This window comes from Hemitrygon akajei, unplaced genomic scaffold, assembly GCF_048418815.1.
Source record: "Hemitrygon akajei unplaced genomic scaffold, sHemAka1.3 Scf000056, whole genome shotgun sequence".
Classification (NCBI taxonomy): Eukaryota; Metazoa; Chordata; class Chondrichthyes; order Myliobatiformes; family Dasyatidae; genus Hemitrygon; species Hemitrygon akajei.
In genome coordinates this window covers 658,652-675,320 of record NW_027331942.1, presented here as the reverse complement: position 1 = coordinate 675,320, position 16,669 = coordinate 658,652, and the positions used below count along the sequence as shown (strand labels likewise).

The following is a 16,669-nucleotide window of genomic DNA, read 5'->3' as shown; positions in this document are numbered from 1 at the left end:
CACCTTAAACCTCTTCGCACCACTCAGATAGGCCATCGCCTCTACGGCCCAATATAATCCACACACACGCTGCCTACGTCTGCCACGCTGTAGGGGCCAGTCGCCGCAACCTCTGCCTCACCGAGGTGTCTTCAGCAGTCAACTCCCCTCCCTGGTGGTATTTCGCAGCGTCCACTAAGAGGGTCTCACCCTCAGATACTCCTCCAGGCCATACCACCACCGGCTCTGGTTTGAATTCGGTATCGGCCCAATGCTGCTACACACGTCCGCACAAGCAGCTCGAAACTCTGGGTGCATCGATAATGCCTCCAAACAGCTCTCACCCGCCTCCTCCGGGCAGGCCCCCAAGCGCACCAACAGGATATTGGTTCTCTCCAGAACCGAAACGCTGCCCGTCTCAACAGTGTCCGGACACATCAGCATTAACGATTCACGAACCTCAGTCACCTCCACATTTGCCTCTAAGAACTCCATTTTCACTGACCAACAACCGTCGTCTTTATAATCACCGGCACTGGTACCCCAAATCTCCAGTGCCGTCAATGTCATCAAGGGTAAAGGCTTCCAAAAACGGTTATAAAACAAACTGTACAGCAACTTAACCGGTGCCCCAGTGCCGAGGATGGCTTTAACTTGACTTCCATCCATCCGTAACAACACCTGAGTGCGTGGTCCCTCTAAGCCTTCAGGAATAGAGTCTGTTCCTTGCGGGAGTTCCTTGGTACATTGCTGGGAACGTGCTCCCCCAGAGACCCCAAGCCGTTCCCCCACTGGGCCTCCTCTAAGTTTCCCGACATCTCTCGGATCAACGGAACAACTGATCCCCTTGACAGATCCCCCTGTCTCCGCAAGCAATTTATCTGCCCTCCTAACCAAAAGGGATACCCTAAAAACTTCCCACCAATCTCCTGCCACGGATATGATAAGCCCCCCAGTTGCGGCATTTGACTTCCAGTCGAACCACACGCATTTTCCCACACTTTCCCAGAACTGGCAGCTGTCACTTCGAGGTAATTGCGCCCGACAGTTCTAACAACGCTACCAGCCCGCCTACTCAAACTTTCAACCAATCCCTGTCGCTTTCCCTCAGCCAAGCACTGCCACTCACCCAACAACTGAGAGGTCTGCTCCGCCCCTTTAGGGCTGGACATTATTCCAACAACCGGGCGGAGCCCACCGTAGCTGAAACATCCCAACCTGCCACTCCTCACTCTCCAAACAGTACGGACAACCCATGGTACCACCACCATTTCGTCAGCGCTAGTCAGAACTCGAACAACGACCTCCGGGCTACCAACAGCAGCCACCCCACCCAACACACATACAGAGACAACCGGCAATCGCACACCCACAAAGGCACACCAGCTCTTCGCCGCAGACACAATTCAAAGAGGGTGATCACACAGCTTCCACAGAAATCAAACCCGGACGAACACCCCCACAATGTAACCCCTGGGTCGCCTCAGGCATCGCTCAAACTCGTTCTAGTCTAGGGGGAGCAGCCTTCGGCCCCGCCAAACTGGGTAATCAGCTGGTGTGGATGCTGTGTGATGTCCCCGCCTCGCTCAAAAAACAGACAGTACACCTTATGCGATTAAATGAGTACAATTTATAAAGATTACTATAACTAAGCGATTACTAACGATACAGTATATATGAATAAGAGAAAAAAAAAGAAAAGGCGCCAAACTTATCAAAGTCCAAACCACTTCGTGCACAACCGTTGGAGCTCAATTACTGAAGTCTTCTGGTATTCGATCCCCTCCGAATTTCTCGACCCGCCTCCTGGGACCCCCACGGTGGTCGACCAGTCGCTCCACACTCCTCTGTCTCCGTCTCCTCTCATCACCGAAAACCTTGGGCCGGGGACCCCCGCTCGGGGTCCGTACCATCGCCCAGCTTCCAGCACCCCGTCCTCTCTCTCTCACTCCATCGCGCCGACTCCCCAAAACCCCCACCAACAATCAGTTTATAGTCCCAAACAAGCTTCCAGCACTTATCATAACAAAGACGCTAGCATTCCTACTATTAACACAGGCGCCAGCATTCCTACTTTTAACAAAACAAAGACGCCATTTTGATTACATACACAGTAACAAAGAAAAAGAAAAAAACCCCCGTTACACTAACTACTTGGTTTTATGTATTTATTTGATTGTACAATTTGAGCCTAAGAAGGAAGAGTCATTTTTATCAGACAAAATCCAAATTGTCTAAAGCAGTGTTAACAGTAAAATAAAAATACAATGCGTTTCCATTCCCACTTGACGCACTGATGTCCCCTTCTCCCTTCCGCAAACCTCCTCCTTCGACATATCGATCTGGTTTGCTGCCCTCCTCTGGATGTTTTAATCTGGAATTCCTCCTCAAACCTTACCGACTCTGAACTCCACTTTCTCTGTGCGTACCCCAAATTTACAATCAAACCCCCAGACAAAGGATGTGCTGTTGGACTGTTTCCGAGTGAACTTGTGAAATCCAGCATCTCCTTATCCGTACCACATGAGGAGGACCCCACTCCAGAACTACATAAAACTGTCTCTGACGCCATTAGTGACCTCATCAGTTCTGGAGATCTCCCATCCAATCACAGATCCTTCGCCCACAACAGCTTACCTTGACCCAATACCCAAGATCCACAATCCCGACTGTGCTGGGTAGGCATATTATCTCTGCCTGCTCCTGACCCACTGCACTCTTATGCTCATAGTTCGACTTAATTCTGTCCGCCTTGGTCAGTCCCTTCCAATCTGCATCGGTGAAACTTCTCATGCTCGCGATCTTCTTTCTAGCGTTTAACTCCCTGGCCACGATTACCTCATTTACACCATGAATGATCATTCCGAATACACTTCTACCCCCGATCCACTACCACTTTCCTCTGTCTGTTAGAATTGGTCCTCACCCTCAACAATGTTTCCTTTCGCTCCGTCCGCATTATCCAAGCTCGTGTGTTGGCCATTGGCTACGTCCCTATTCCAAGCCTTTGCCAGAGATGTTCCCTATCTTGTTCCTCCAGCACATTGATGTGTTATGCTCCGGTCCCGAGCCGGCGTTCCGGTTCTTGTTCCGGGCTGCAGACTCCGGGTCTTGTAGCCGTCCGCCTTTCACCCTTGAGCCTAATTAGTCACACCTGTGGATCATCTTGGCTTGTTGGGGCTCAAGGTATGTACACCTGATGCCCATCGGCTGGCGGTGTATAGAGGGGCCTCTGGGACTGAGTGGAGTTGGGGGATTGTCTTGCCTATCCTGCTCACCCCTGGTTGTCCTGCTTATCCTGCTCACCCCTGGTTGTCCTGCTTATCCTGCTCACCCCTGGTTGTCCTGCCTATCCTGCTCACCCCTGGTTGTCCTGCCTATCCTGCTCACCCCTGGTTGTCCTGGCTTGGAGTACCATCGTTAAAGACGAGTTTTTCGAGTAGGTCTGGCAATCACCCTGGACGAAGTTTCCTTTCTATCCCTTGCCTCCGTTGGGCAAGCCTGGCTGGACTGCCGTTGCCCGACGGGGGACTCTGCCTCTTCCTACCCCTTGCTGCCGTGGAGTTGTGCTCCGCAACCTACCCAGGTGCCCTGCAACATGCGTAGGCCCCTGCGTTCCTTCCTCGGAGGTCCGGGCCCTGCCCAGGAGTTATGTGCCTCCCCCAGAGAACTCCAAGATCCTGCCGGAACTCCTAGATCCTGCCGGACCTCCAAGAACCTCCTCAGAACTCCGGGATCCTTCCTTGCCTGAATTCTAAGCCTCTCTTGGAACCCCAGAATCACCATGTCCCTCATGTCCACCACGGTCCCCACATCTTGTCTATCGTTTAGCTGTTCCCATCCTGTCCCTAGTACTTCAGTGTCTGCGTCCTGCACTTGTGTCCAGCCGCCTGTCCCCTTACGACATTGATGACTGCATCGATGCTGTTTCAGGCACCTGCTCTGAGGCTGGAATTTCATCACATTGGCCACCAACTTCCACACTGACCTTAAGTACACTTGGTCTGTTTTAACAACTGCCTTACCTTGCTCGATCTCTTTCTCTCAATCAAAGGAAACAAATTGCCGACCCTTTTCATTAGAAACATACTGGCTCCAACAGTTATTTGGTCCTTACCTCTTCCCTCCCAGTTTCCTGTAAAAATGCTATTCCCTTTTCCCCTTTCCTTTATCTCATCAGCATCTGCTCCAAGAATGTGGCCACCATTCCAGGCGATCAGAGCTGCCTTCTCTCCGCGGCCCTAAACATCGATTGCACTCTTTTCCACAGTTGCTGCTTGATCTTCTGAGTTCTTCCTGCATTTCAATGTATCAAAAATGATTAAAATATGTTCCCTTATTCGTCAATTGATATTGCACTAATCTTCTTCGATGTTAACACATCCCCTCTTAGTGGGACCAAATGGCTCACAGTGCTCCAAAATTGGCCTGCCCAGCGCTTTAAAAAGTTTCATTCAGCCTTGCTTCTTGCTTTTATATTCTATTCCTCTTGAAATGAATGCTAACATTGCATTGACATTTCACAGCACTGACTCAACCTGCCAATAAACGTTTAGGTGAATCTGCAGAGATCGCAAAAGTCACCTTGCACCTCAGATTTTTTTAAATTTTGTTTTCACTCCATTAAGAAAATATGCTGTGCCGTTATTTAATCTAACAAAATGCATCGCCATACAGGGGAAGACACTGCATTCAATTAGCTGCCTCTTTGCCATTCTCCATATCCGTTCAATTCATTATGGAGTCTGTCTACTTTCTAAAAACTATCTACCCATCTATGTATCTTCGCATCATCTGAAGACATTGTCACAAAGCCATCTATTCCAAATTCACAGATAGTTCTTACGTATAACGTAAGCGGACCCAACACAGACCACTGTGGAACACCACTAGTCACCGACAACCTCACAGAAAAGGCTCTCTTTATACTCACTCTTTCCTTCCTGCTAAACAGTCATTGCTTTCTCTATGCTAGCATCGGTCATCCAATACCGTGGATCTTTACTTTTTAAGCAGTCTCATGTCTGATGCCCTATCGGAGGTCTTCTAAAAATCCAAGTGCACACCAGCTACCGATTCTACATTGACTATTCTGCTTGATAATCTCTTAAGGAATTCCAGTAGTTTTGTCAAGCAAAACCGATCCCTGAGAAAAAAAACATGCTGACATTTGTCAGAAATCATGTTGACTCTAATAATCGAGTTAAACATCTTCTTAGACACTGAGCTCAGCCTAATTGTCCTGTCCTTTCTTCTGGCTCTCTTGCTTCATGAAGCTTTGAGTGACGTTTGCAATTTTCCATTTCTCCGGAAGCATGCCGGAATCAAATGACACATGAAAGATGACTAGTGTTGCTTCCACAATCACGTGCTCCACATATTAGGACCCTGGAGGGCATAATATCTTGTCCAGGAGACTTTTCAAAATTCAGACTTCGATATCCAAAGAACATTCTCCCTTCCAATAGCAACTTCACACACATTGTCCTTGACACTCTCGAGTTTCTGAGATATTTCTCGGTTGTTTATACTGTATATTTGATATTTCTGTATTCACCAGGTGGCCCTGTAATGCTACAGGTGACCCCTCTGTTTCTGGGATGAGGTCCCCCGATCTGCGCCAGGCTTTCGAAGATTCCTTGTAGACATCTAGTCTGCTCAGATGACAGGGTATTGTTCCAGAAACGTTCATGTTCCCACATTTGTTAAATTCTTCTCCTGTAGTGATTATTTCTTAAGCTTACTGGGCTGTTCTTTCCTTTAGGTATAACGGCGTGTGCTTCTTGTCAGAATGCATATGCTCACATGGGCTATGAATTCCGCTTTCTTTGATGAAATTATATTATTAGAAGGGTTACCTAACCTCTCAGTATGTAACACCCTGGGAAAGGTTCCACTGCTAGGGTAATGTAGCAGCTTCCTGTAGCAACCTCCTGTAGCAGCTAGGTTTGAATTATGGTTAGCGATAACGGGAGTTTTCTAATGTGAACTGGATCTTTTGTCAGGAGTAACCGTGATTAGATGGAGCAAGGGTTCGTAGGTGATAGAGAATAGGTCAATATGCCTTTTATCTTATGCCGCGTGCGATTATTCCTTGGCACTGACTTTGTAAAGGGTGGCAAAGTGCATAGCATCCACACAAAACGGGGTTTGCGTTGGCAGAGCCCTTTCTATATCATGGGTTAGGCCAGACCAAAGTGTATATTAACCTAGACTTACTCAGCCAGGGAAATCAGCGGGGTTTCATGTTATTGTTTAATGTCTGTTATTCTTCTTCCCCCTTTGGTCCTCGGTAATGTTAATCTAACTGTGCTGGAGTGTATACATTTTTAGGAAGTTTGTCCTGTCACGACTTTTTTTTTTGTAAATTTTCCAGACTGATATCGAGCCAAAATATCTTGTCAAATGAAGACGTTAATTCGGATATAACCATAGAATCATATAGTAATTAGAGCATGGAAACAGGTAATCTCGGCCCTCCTAGTCCATGTCGAAAGCCTACTCTCACCTAGTCCCACCGACTTGCACTCAGCGCACAACCCTCCATTCCTTTCCTGTCCATATACCTATCCATTTTTTTAAGTGACATAATCGAACCTGCCTCTAACACTTCTACAAGAAGCTCGTTCCACACAGCTACCACTCTCTGAGTAAAGAAGTCCCCCCTCGTGTTACCCCTTAACGTTTGCACCCTAACTCTCAAATCATGCCCTCTTGCTTGAATCTCCCCTTCTCTCAATGAAAAAAAGCCTATCCACGTGAACTCTATCTATGTTTACCCCACATAATTTTAAATACCTCTATCAAGTACCCCCTCAACCTTCTACGCTCCAAAGAATAAATAACTAACTTGTTCTTCTCTGTAACTTAGGTGCTGAAACCCAGGTAACATTCTACTAAATCTCCTCTGTACTCTCTCTATTTTGTTGACATTTTTCCTATAGTTCGGTGACCAGAACTGTACACAATACTCCAAATTTGTCCTCACCAATGCCTTGTACAATTTTAACATTACATCCCAAATCCTATACTCAATGCTCTGATTTATAAAGTCCAGCATACCAAACGCTTTCTTCACCACCCTATCCACATGAGATTCCACAGTCAGGGAACTATGCACCATTATTCCTGGATCACTCTACTGCATTCATCAATGCCTTACCATTTGCCATGTATGTCCTATTTTGATTAGACCTACCAAAATGTAACACCTCACACTGATCAACATTAAACTACATGGGCCATCTGTCAGCCCACTCTTCTAACTGGCCTAAATCTCTCTGCAAGCTTTGAAAACCTACTTCACTATCCACAACGCCACATATCTTAGTGTGCATACTTACTAATCCAGTTTTCCACCCCATCATTCAGATCATCAATGTATGTGAAAAACAACATTGGACCCAGTACAGATCCCTGAGGCACAACACTTGTCACTGGCCTCCAACCTAACAAACAGTTATCCACCACTGCTCTCTGAAATCTCCCATCTAGCCACTGTTGAATCCATTTTTACAAATTCAATGTTAATAACTAACGATTGAACCTTCCTAACTATCCTTCCTTGTGGAACCTTGTCAAAGGCCTTACTGAAGTCAATATAGACAACATCCACTGCTTTACCGTCGTCAACTTTCCTAGTAGCCACTTAAAAAATTTCAATAGGATTTGTTAAACATGCCCTTCCTCGCACAAATCCATGTTGACTGTTCTTAATCAGACCCTGTCTATCCAGAGAATTATATATTCCGTTTCCTAGGATACTTTCCATTAATTTACCCAGCACTGCCATCAAACGTACAGGCCGATTATTGCTAGGTTTACGCATAGAACCCTTTTTAAACAATAGGACCACATGAGCAATTCGCCAATAATCCGGCACCATCCCCGTTTCTAATGACATTTGAAATATTTCTGTCCGAGCCCCTGCTGTTTCTACACTAACTTCCTTCAAGATCCTAGGGAATACCCTGTCAGGACCCAGAGATCTATCCACTTTTATATTCTTTAGAAGCACCAGTACTTCCTCTTCTTTAATCATCATAGTTTCCATAACTACCATACTTGTTTCCCTTATCGTACACAATTAAATATCCTTCTCCTTAATGAATACCGAAGAAAAGAAATTGTTCAAAATCATCCCCATCTCTTTTGGCTCCACACATAGCAGTCCACTCTGATTCTCTAAGGGACCACTTTTATCCCTCACTATCCTTTTGCTATTAATATAACTGTAGAAACCCTTTGGATTTATTTTCACCTTACTTGCCAAAGCAACCTCATATCTTTTTTTAGCTTTTCTAATATCTTTCTTAATATTCTTTTTACTTTCTTTATATTCCTCGAGCACCTCATTACTCCATGTTCCCTATATTTATTGTAGATCTTTCTCATTTTCCGAACCAGGTTTCCAATATCCCTTGATAACCATGGCTCTCTCAAAGTCTTAACCTTTCCTTTCAACCTAACAGGAACATAAAGAATCTGTACCCTCAAAATTTTACCTTTAAATGACCTCCATTTCTCTATTACATCCTTCCCATAAAACAAATTGTCCCAATCCACTCCTTCTAAATCCTCAAAGTTAGCCTTTCTCCAATCTAAAATCTCAACCCTGGGTCCAGACCTATCCTTCTCCATAGCTATATTGAAACTAATGGCATTGTGATACACTGGTTATATCGGAAGTCTTCATTGCACGTTTTTTATGTTTACTAAAGAGCATTATTTGGCAGATTTTCTTAGGCATGAATTAAATTATTTGGAATGTTTGCCTTTGTAGAGTCTGATTTGTCTTTGCTTTGACACCTGAAAACCTGTATAGGTCATAGTCATCCATCTGTTGAATCGTATCATGCTATTCGGTTTTAAACTCGACGAACACTATAACATCTTTCTCTCTGCTTAATGCTCTGTACTTATTCGTCTAGATTATATGTTCCTAATTTTCGAAAAGATTACAACTATTGTTATAATTGCTTTAGCTTTATTGGTGAAGTAGCGTTAAATTTCAAATTGGCCAGGAAGGTTTGTTAAGCAATAAATTGTTTGGTTGTTTCTAATCTGAAACCCAATATTTCTCTGATTCAGTCAATTACAGACCGTGTTCAAAGAAAGTCCAAACCCGAGCAAGCATTGAGTGCCGTCGGGAAAAATGCCTTGGTTTAATTTCAAATGCACGGGGAACCGGCACCATCGTCTCTTGTGGGGTCGAACGTGCTCGGGTCATTCTTTACCGTGAGTCTACATGAACACACAGTTTTGAAGTAGTCATTTCTCTAAGGAGGGTTGTAACCTGAGGTCGTTTCCTCACCTCATATCACTGGATCCGACGTGTGGATGGACAGTTCTACCCTGGACTCTACTCCAATAACACTCACTGAGCGTCTTTACCGGAACAACAGAACAGGTGCAGCTCCGTGTAACCGCGGAAAAGCAATGACGACCAACCTAGGACTCTAACGATGCAGATGCCTTCTCTTATTTGCTTAAGTGATTCTAGTTAATTTGGATGCTTTGTGGAGAACGGTGAGGTGTCTCACATCCTGTCCTCACAGTAGGCAAAGTAGGTGGCGGGTTCAGCTGCTGTCTGGATCCACTCATGTTTGTGATATTGATGTTGTATCCTAGTTAAATAATGAGCTTTGGTTTGCACGGGTCGCAACATTCGATGATGCGACACTTGCGGCAGATGTATTTAGAATCATGAGTTGTCTTTGTCCTCCTGCACTGGGGGTTCTGCATAGACATAGCCTCTGTCATTTCTCCGTATATAGAGACTGTGGATAAACGCAGACCCAGTACAGCAAGTCAACACTTAGGTAAACCGTCACACTTAGCGTCTCTGCAGTGGAAGTGTAGTCACAGAATGTCAGAAAGACGTGATTCCTTATTCCTTGCCCTGGTCTGCCCCACCTCACAACTGGCCCTGTCTCCATCACCTCACTTCTCCTGTCCCGTCTTTTTGGACCAGTCTCCTTACCCAAACATGCTTTGTTGCACAAAGTCCCCCTCTCCGATCCACACTTATTATTTCCGTTTTCTCCCTGATAAATATGCCGGGGCAAAATCGCCAAGGGAACAGTCCAATTAAATATTTATACTGATCCACGTTTGTAGAGGGTCATCGGGCTGGTATGCAGTCCCGATGGGTAGCGATGCAGAACTCAATGATGTACGCAAGGCCTGTAAGAAACACGGGACATTGTACATAGAGCAATCGGGAGGAGAGGGTCCTGGAGAGAGAAACGCGGAAGGTGGGCTAGGAGATAAGATTGGTGAGTAGGAATGGAAGGCGTGCTGGATGGTCTCGAGAGTAGGTATGAAAGGGGAGGTGCGCTGGCTGTAGAAAGTTGCTAAGATGGGCTGAGTATCAGCACAGAAATGAGTACGAAGCCAGAAGGAAATGGGCTGGTAAGTGGTGAGACTGGAGAGAGTACTGCATCATATCGATAGTGATGATGTGGTGAGTGCGCATGCGGGTGAAACCAATGCTTTCACGTGTAGGAGTTACACATGTTTTGACTTGGTTTCGAGTGTGAATGTATTTTGTGAAAGCAGCTCGTTTCCGAGCTCTTATATTGGTTGTTGCCGAGTGTCTACCGTTACTGATGTGGCTGAATACATTTGTGTAAACTGACTATTCCGTTGTCGTCCTGGCCCCGGTCTACGTAGCAGGGAGAATCAGGGTTTAAGCGCTGTGTATTGGAGATGCGAGTTGGTGCAGGGAAGCATGGTTGAGGAGGCAGGCTGGTGCAGGAAGACGGAATGGAAGGAGGGAGGCGAGGCAGGCAGGGTCATGTCGGAGGTGGTACAGGGCAGGGAGGCCGGGCTAGGCAGGGATCGGGACTGAGCGGCAGATGTGGGACTGCGGAAGGATGCGATTTCGCACACAGCTTACCTTTCGCTCAAGCCAGCTTCGAAGACCAGTGAGGCCGTAAGCAGAAACACGGGCAGCATAGTCACCCTGTGAAAACAGAAGCAGTCGCTACCCAGTATTTGCCATCAGCATAGGGTCATTGATAGGGTCATACAGCAGGCAGCCCTTCGGCCCGTTGTGTCAATTCTGGTACCCAACAGCTTCGTATTGATTTCGTATAGTGGCAAAAAAGCCACAATTCTATTTTTTCATCTCGATACTAGGGATTGCAGGCAAGAGTATATCCATCCTGCCCCACCCGGGCACCGCAATAAGGCTCCAGAAACCCCAGCACCACCACAACTAGCCCTACGGCTACAGAACCTGTGAACCTCTCACCCCGCCTCTTAAATCTGTATGGTGTACCTTAGAAACACATCTGCAACATGGGATAACGTTCCCAATGTGTGAACCTTCCATGCCCTCCAACGGTTAGAACAACAGCCAATCTCCTCCATTCCAGAAAAAGACAGAAAACCTGCACGGAACTCTCTTAGAGAGCAGGGGAAGGAGGGTTCCTCGAGATTAGGTGGGAGAGGAAGAGTGACTGGGTGAAATCTGCCGAGGAGGATTTGCAAGGTTTAAGGGCGAATAGAGGGGTGGGGTGGTCAGATAGAAGGTGCGGAGTGTTTGGTACAGTGCTTAAAACGATCTACCTCGTACATCAGATAAAACAAATTATCTACCACATGGAGTGCTCAAATCTCACCCGAGCAGGTATATTTATTTGGTTACTACAGCGCCTTCCCAACTTCTCTGCCCAGACCAACTTACTTTTCTCTCTCTCCTCAGTTCTAATGAAATGTACTTAATCGCAAATAGTTTCCCTTTCTCTGGTAAGTGAGGGGGGTGAAAAGGGGTGAGAAATTGTGAAAGGCAGAGGGTGCGTGGCATATTACAGGAAGATTCATACATCGATTTTCGTGGTGTCAGGTTGCATCTAATCAAACGGAATATAAGGTGCTGTTTTCCAAACTCAGCGTGGCCTCCTCACAACAGTTGAAGTGGTCATGGATGGGCATATCAGAATGGGAATGAGAAATGGAAGCAAACTCGGTTGCCAGTTTCCGACCCCGCTTGTTCTGGCGGACGGAACGTAGATGCTTGGCAAATCCGTCTCCCAATCTATTTCGAGTCTCGTTGATATACAATAGGTCACACCGGGACCACAGAATGTCAGTGAGGGGGGGGATGTGTAGGGGCAGGTCTAGCAACTGCTCTGTGTGCCAGGAGGAAGATCGGTGGGCAGTGACGAATATACGATCCGTATGGAAAGTGGCGGAGGGCGAGAGTAACTATAACTTGTTCAACCCTGCTGCATGTTAAAACGCCATCCCCTGCTCTCAAGTCCTCGGTCACCGCCGCATATGCTCTCAGGGTGAGGCTTTTCATTCTAGTGGTCTTCCACTTCCATTCCCATTGAGGTATGTCCATCCCTGATCTCCACTCTGTCGTGATGAAGCCACACTTAGGATGGAGAAAGAGCGCCTGATGTTCTGATTGGCTCGCCTCCAACCCGATGACATGAACAGTGATCTTTGAAACTTCCAGTAATGCTCTCCAACACACGCAAACCTTTATATTTCCCATCTAGGTAGCATCTATGGAAACAAATACACTGGAGTTTTCCGAATGAAACACTTCGGCAGGACTGGAAAACAGAAACCTGAGGAGTAGAATATAAAGTTGGGTGGAGGGGAGATAGAAACGCCGTGTGATAGGTGAATCCTGGAGGGGGAGTGATGAAGTAAATAGATGGGAAGTTGATTGGTGAAAGAGGATGGAGGCCATGGTAGAAAGAAGAATAAAAGGTGGGGGGAACACCAGAGGGAGGCGACGGGCGGACAAGCAAATGAAGTGAGAGAGGGGAAAGGCGATGGGAATTGGAGAAAAAGGGGAAAGGGCCTGGGCACATTGCTGGAAGTTTTAGACAACGATGTTCTTGCCATCAGGTTGCAGGATATCCAAATGGAATATAAGGAGTTGTTATAACCAGAGTGCGGCCTCGTCACAACTTTGGAGGAGGCCATGGATGGACAAACCTGAATGGGAATGGGAATTGGAATTCAAGTCGGTGACCACTGCAAGATCCCGCTGGTTCTGGCGGATGGATAGTAGATGCATGGCGAAGCGGTCTCCCAATCTGCGTCGAGTCTCATCGATATACAGCAGGCCACACCGGGAGCAACGGGCACAATAAGTGACCCCAACAGACTCACAGGGGAAGTGTCGTCTCACATGGAAGGACTGTTTAGGTAAGGATCTGTGGCACTTCTGCTTGTAAAGGTAAGAAAGTCGCACACTGGGAGATCCGTATGGAGAGCAGAACGTGGATAAGGAGATAGGGAGAGGTGTGCTTGGTTGTGGAAGACGGAGGAACTGCGAGAAGGGGATGGCGTTCTACGTTCGTACTTGTTCTGTACCTCGTCTGACACTGCTACTTGTAAAACTCCATCCCATTTACTCAATTCCTCTACACAACGTTTTATGTCGATGCCTCAGCTTTTCCTTTTTCTCCAGTATTAGAGTAGTGTTTCGTCCCGAAACTACGACTGTACATTTTTTTTTCATAGATTCTGCCTGGCCTGCTGAGTTCCTCAAGCAATTTTTGTGATTCTGATTCTATTTGTTAATATCTACTGCAGAGGACAGACCAGTACCCCTCCCTAGGTAATCTTCACTGCCCTCTCCGAGACTAACACTGTCCACAATACACTCGGTACATCTGCAAAAACGTCGCGCACAATTCGAATGAACTTTTCCATCTTCACTGAGCAAGCTCTTTGGGGAGAAAGCCCAGCGCCATCAGTGCAGAGAGTTAGCGACTGTTCTCCCAGGCTGGTTTTCAGTCTCTGGTGTGGTGGCCCTGCTCCACAAACTGGGCATCAGCACCGACAGATCACTTTTTATTTAATAAAGACATTGTCTTCAGCACAAAGGTAGATGTCCTTACAGCCATCCACACGATATTCCATTGCCACCTTCCCACACACTTACCCGGCCGCTGCATATTCCATTTCATCATCCCAAGCCCTGCTCTGCGCTCACACCTACACATGGTGAATGTCGTCAGAAACTTTGGTCCTTGGATCTGTGGCACTCCTCAGTTCATGGGTGACGTCGCTGTGTCCTGAACACCACTGACCGTGATTTCCCGCTCTTACAGACTGCCAACATGCTGGAGGTGCATTTAGACCCAGTGTTTCTTGTGTGATCAATAACACAGACCCAGGCTTAACTTCAACAACATCTCCGGCACGGTGTTTTGTCAGATACTGAGTCTCTGCAGGTGGGTTGAAGATGATATGGCAGGGTAGAGAGCGAGGTGGATGCACATATTCCAGACGGAGACAGAGGGAATGGGACAGAACATGGCGAAATGTGGACGGGGCGGAGGGACGGATGGGGGAGAGAGATGAAATTGCTCAATAGAGACTGCAGGAGTTGCGAGAGAGAGCAGCTGGAACAGAGATGGTGATGTAAGAGTGTGTGAATTAGAGAGAGAAAGCATAGTTGAAGAGGCAGCGAGGCAAGGGGAGGGAGAGAGACATATAGAAAGAGAGAGAGCGAGAGAGAGAAGGAGAAAGAGTGAGAGAGATGGAATTGAGAGAGAGAAGTGAGAGAAAATGAGAGAGAGAGAGAGAGAGAGAGAGAGAGAGGTGGAAATTGGGGCACGATAAGTACAGAATAACCCCTTGTTTCTAACATCCACTGACTACTGTTCCAATGCTGAGGCACTAAGTACTACGGCTTAGCTCAGTGTTGTCTTGCTGTACTGGTTGTGTGTTTGTCCAGAGCCTCTATATACGGCGAGATAACACAGGCTGTTGCTGTGCAGAACAGCCAGTGCAGGAGACGGGAAAAATAAGAAACTCGTGATTTTAAGTACTTTGCCCGCAAATATTGCATCGGGATGAAGGGGTTAACCTATGAGGAGAGATTGAGTAGCCTGGGATTATATTCTCTGCAGTTCAGAAGAATGAGAGGGGATCTTATAGAAACATGCAACATTTTGAAAGGGATAGATAAGATAGAAGTAGGAAAGTTGTATCCATTGGTAGGTGAGACTCAAGCTCGGGGACATTGCCTCAAGATTCAGGGGAGAAGATTTAGCACGGACATGAGGAGAATCTGTGGAATTCTCTGCCCAGGGAAGCAGTTGAGGCATCTTCACTAACTATATTTAAGAAACAGTTAGATAGTTTTTTTTTTACATTGTAAGACAATTAAGGGTTATGGGGAAGAGGCAGGTCGATGGAGCTGAGTTTACAGACAGATCGTCCATAAACTTATTGAATAGCGAGACAGGTTGGATGGGACGGATGGCCTACTCCTGCTCCTATTTCTTATTTTTTTAATGTTCTTATGATCGTATGGAGCTACTTTGTGCAAACAGATGTTCATTGATTAACTAGGAAACCGCCGCAATGTCACAAACATGAGTGAATCCAGAGAGCAGCTGACCTACTTTGCCTACGAGGAGGACAGTATGTGAGACACCCCACCGTACTCCACAATGCTTCCAAATGAACCTCAGCCACTTATGCAAATGGATGAAGACATCTGTGTCGTTAGAATCCTAGTTTGATCGTCATCACATTTTGGACGTTACACAGAACTGCACCTATTCTGTTGTCGAGCTACTAACCGTCATTGTCTCTAATCCGAGCAGGGTGAGTCTGGAATACAACAGTAAAATCACGGGTCAAATCCAGTGGCAGCAGTTCTGGGCACCGACCTCAGGTTAAATCACTTCGTATAGCAACCCATACTGCAGAACTGTGCGCTCATGTAGAGTGACTGTACGAGATGGTCCCAGCACATTATTCCGCCCCCTAAGACGGCAGTGCAGGTTAACCATGCAATTCCCAGTGACACTCTCAGACTACTGGGGTTTTGACAGTCTTCAAACCGGCTCTCTAATTCAACCGAAACAGAGGAATATAGGGATTCAGTTCAGAAGCAACCAAACCAATTACATCTTAAAATACCTTCCTGATGATTTGAAAATAAATGCTAGTTCACCTTTAAAGCTAAAGCAATGAATGCAAATAGTAGAACTTTTTTCGAAAAAAAGTCTGGCATATAGATTGGACTAGATAACCACAGAACATTAAGCAGAGGGGAAGATGTAGTAGAGCTAGTTGAATTCAAAAATGAGTACCATGAGATGATACAACAGATGGAGGAACATGAAATATATACAATAGGTATTTAGGTGTCTACAACAAGCAAAATGGATCATATTCCGACAAATGAAAAAAGCGTTCCATATAATTTACTTCAGGCTTTCGAAAATCTGCCAAACAAAGTTCAATAGTAAACTTACAACAAATGGAAAGAACGCTTCCGTGATATTCGTGTTAACGTCTTTGTTTTAGCAACATATTTCGGCCAAAATCATTCTCGAAAATTTACAAAGAACAGTAAGAACTGAAAAGGATCACATTCCAAAACACCCGTTATCTCTAACCATATCCCATACCCAGCTTCTACAGAATGGCCATTACATTAGCAGTGGAACCTTCATTTCAGAAGGAATAGAATATAAAAGCAAGGCGTAATTTTGAATGAATCTTTATCGAGCGCTGGGGAAGCCGCTCATGCAGTACAGTGAGCCGTTTTGGTCCCACTATGAACGGATGTGCTATCATCAGACAAGGGCAGTGCAGCATCAATCGCAGAGGAAAGGAAAACATATCTTTGAAGGATTAAAATACTGCAAGAACTTAAAAGGCCAAACTTATTGGCAATATTTCCAAGAACAGAAGA

The 16,669-nt window shown here is 46.0% G+C and overlaps 1 protein-coding gene across 3 annotated transcripts in view; it reads left to right on the top strand.

Annotated features, from left to right (window-relative positions):
- Positions 1–16,669, top strand: part of LOC140721475 (uncharacterized) — a 95,957-nt gene that overhangs the window by 41,505 nt on the left and 37,783 nt on the right. The window contains exon 1 of one of the 3 annotated variants that reach the window (XM_073036299.1): positions 13,101–13,152. The exons of the other annotated variants lie outside the window; for them this stretch is intronic. Coding sequence (XP_072892400.1) covers positions 13,136–13,152 — 17 coding nt within the window. The 5' untranslated portion in view covers positions 13,101–13,135. Of the gene's footprint in view, positions 1–13,100; positions 13,153–16,669 lie in introns of those variants that run through there. 3 annotated transcript variants of the gene reach the window in all.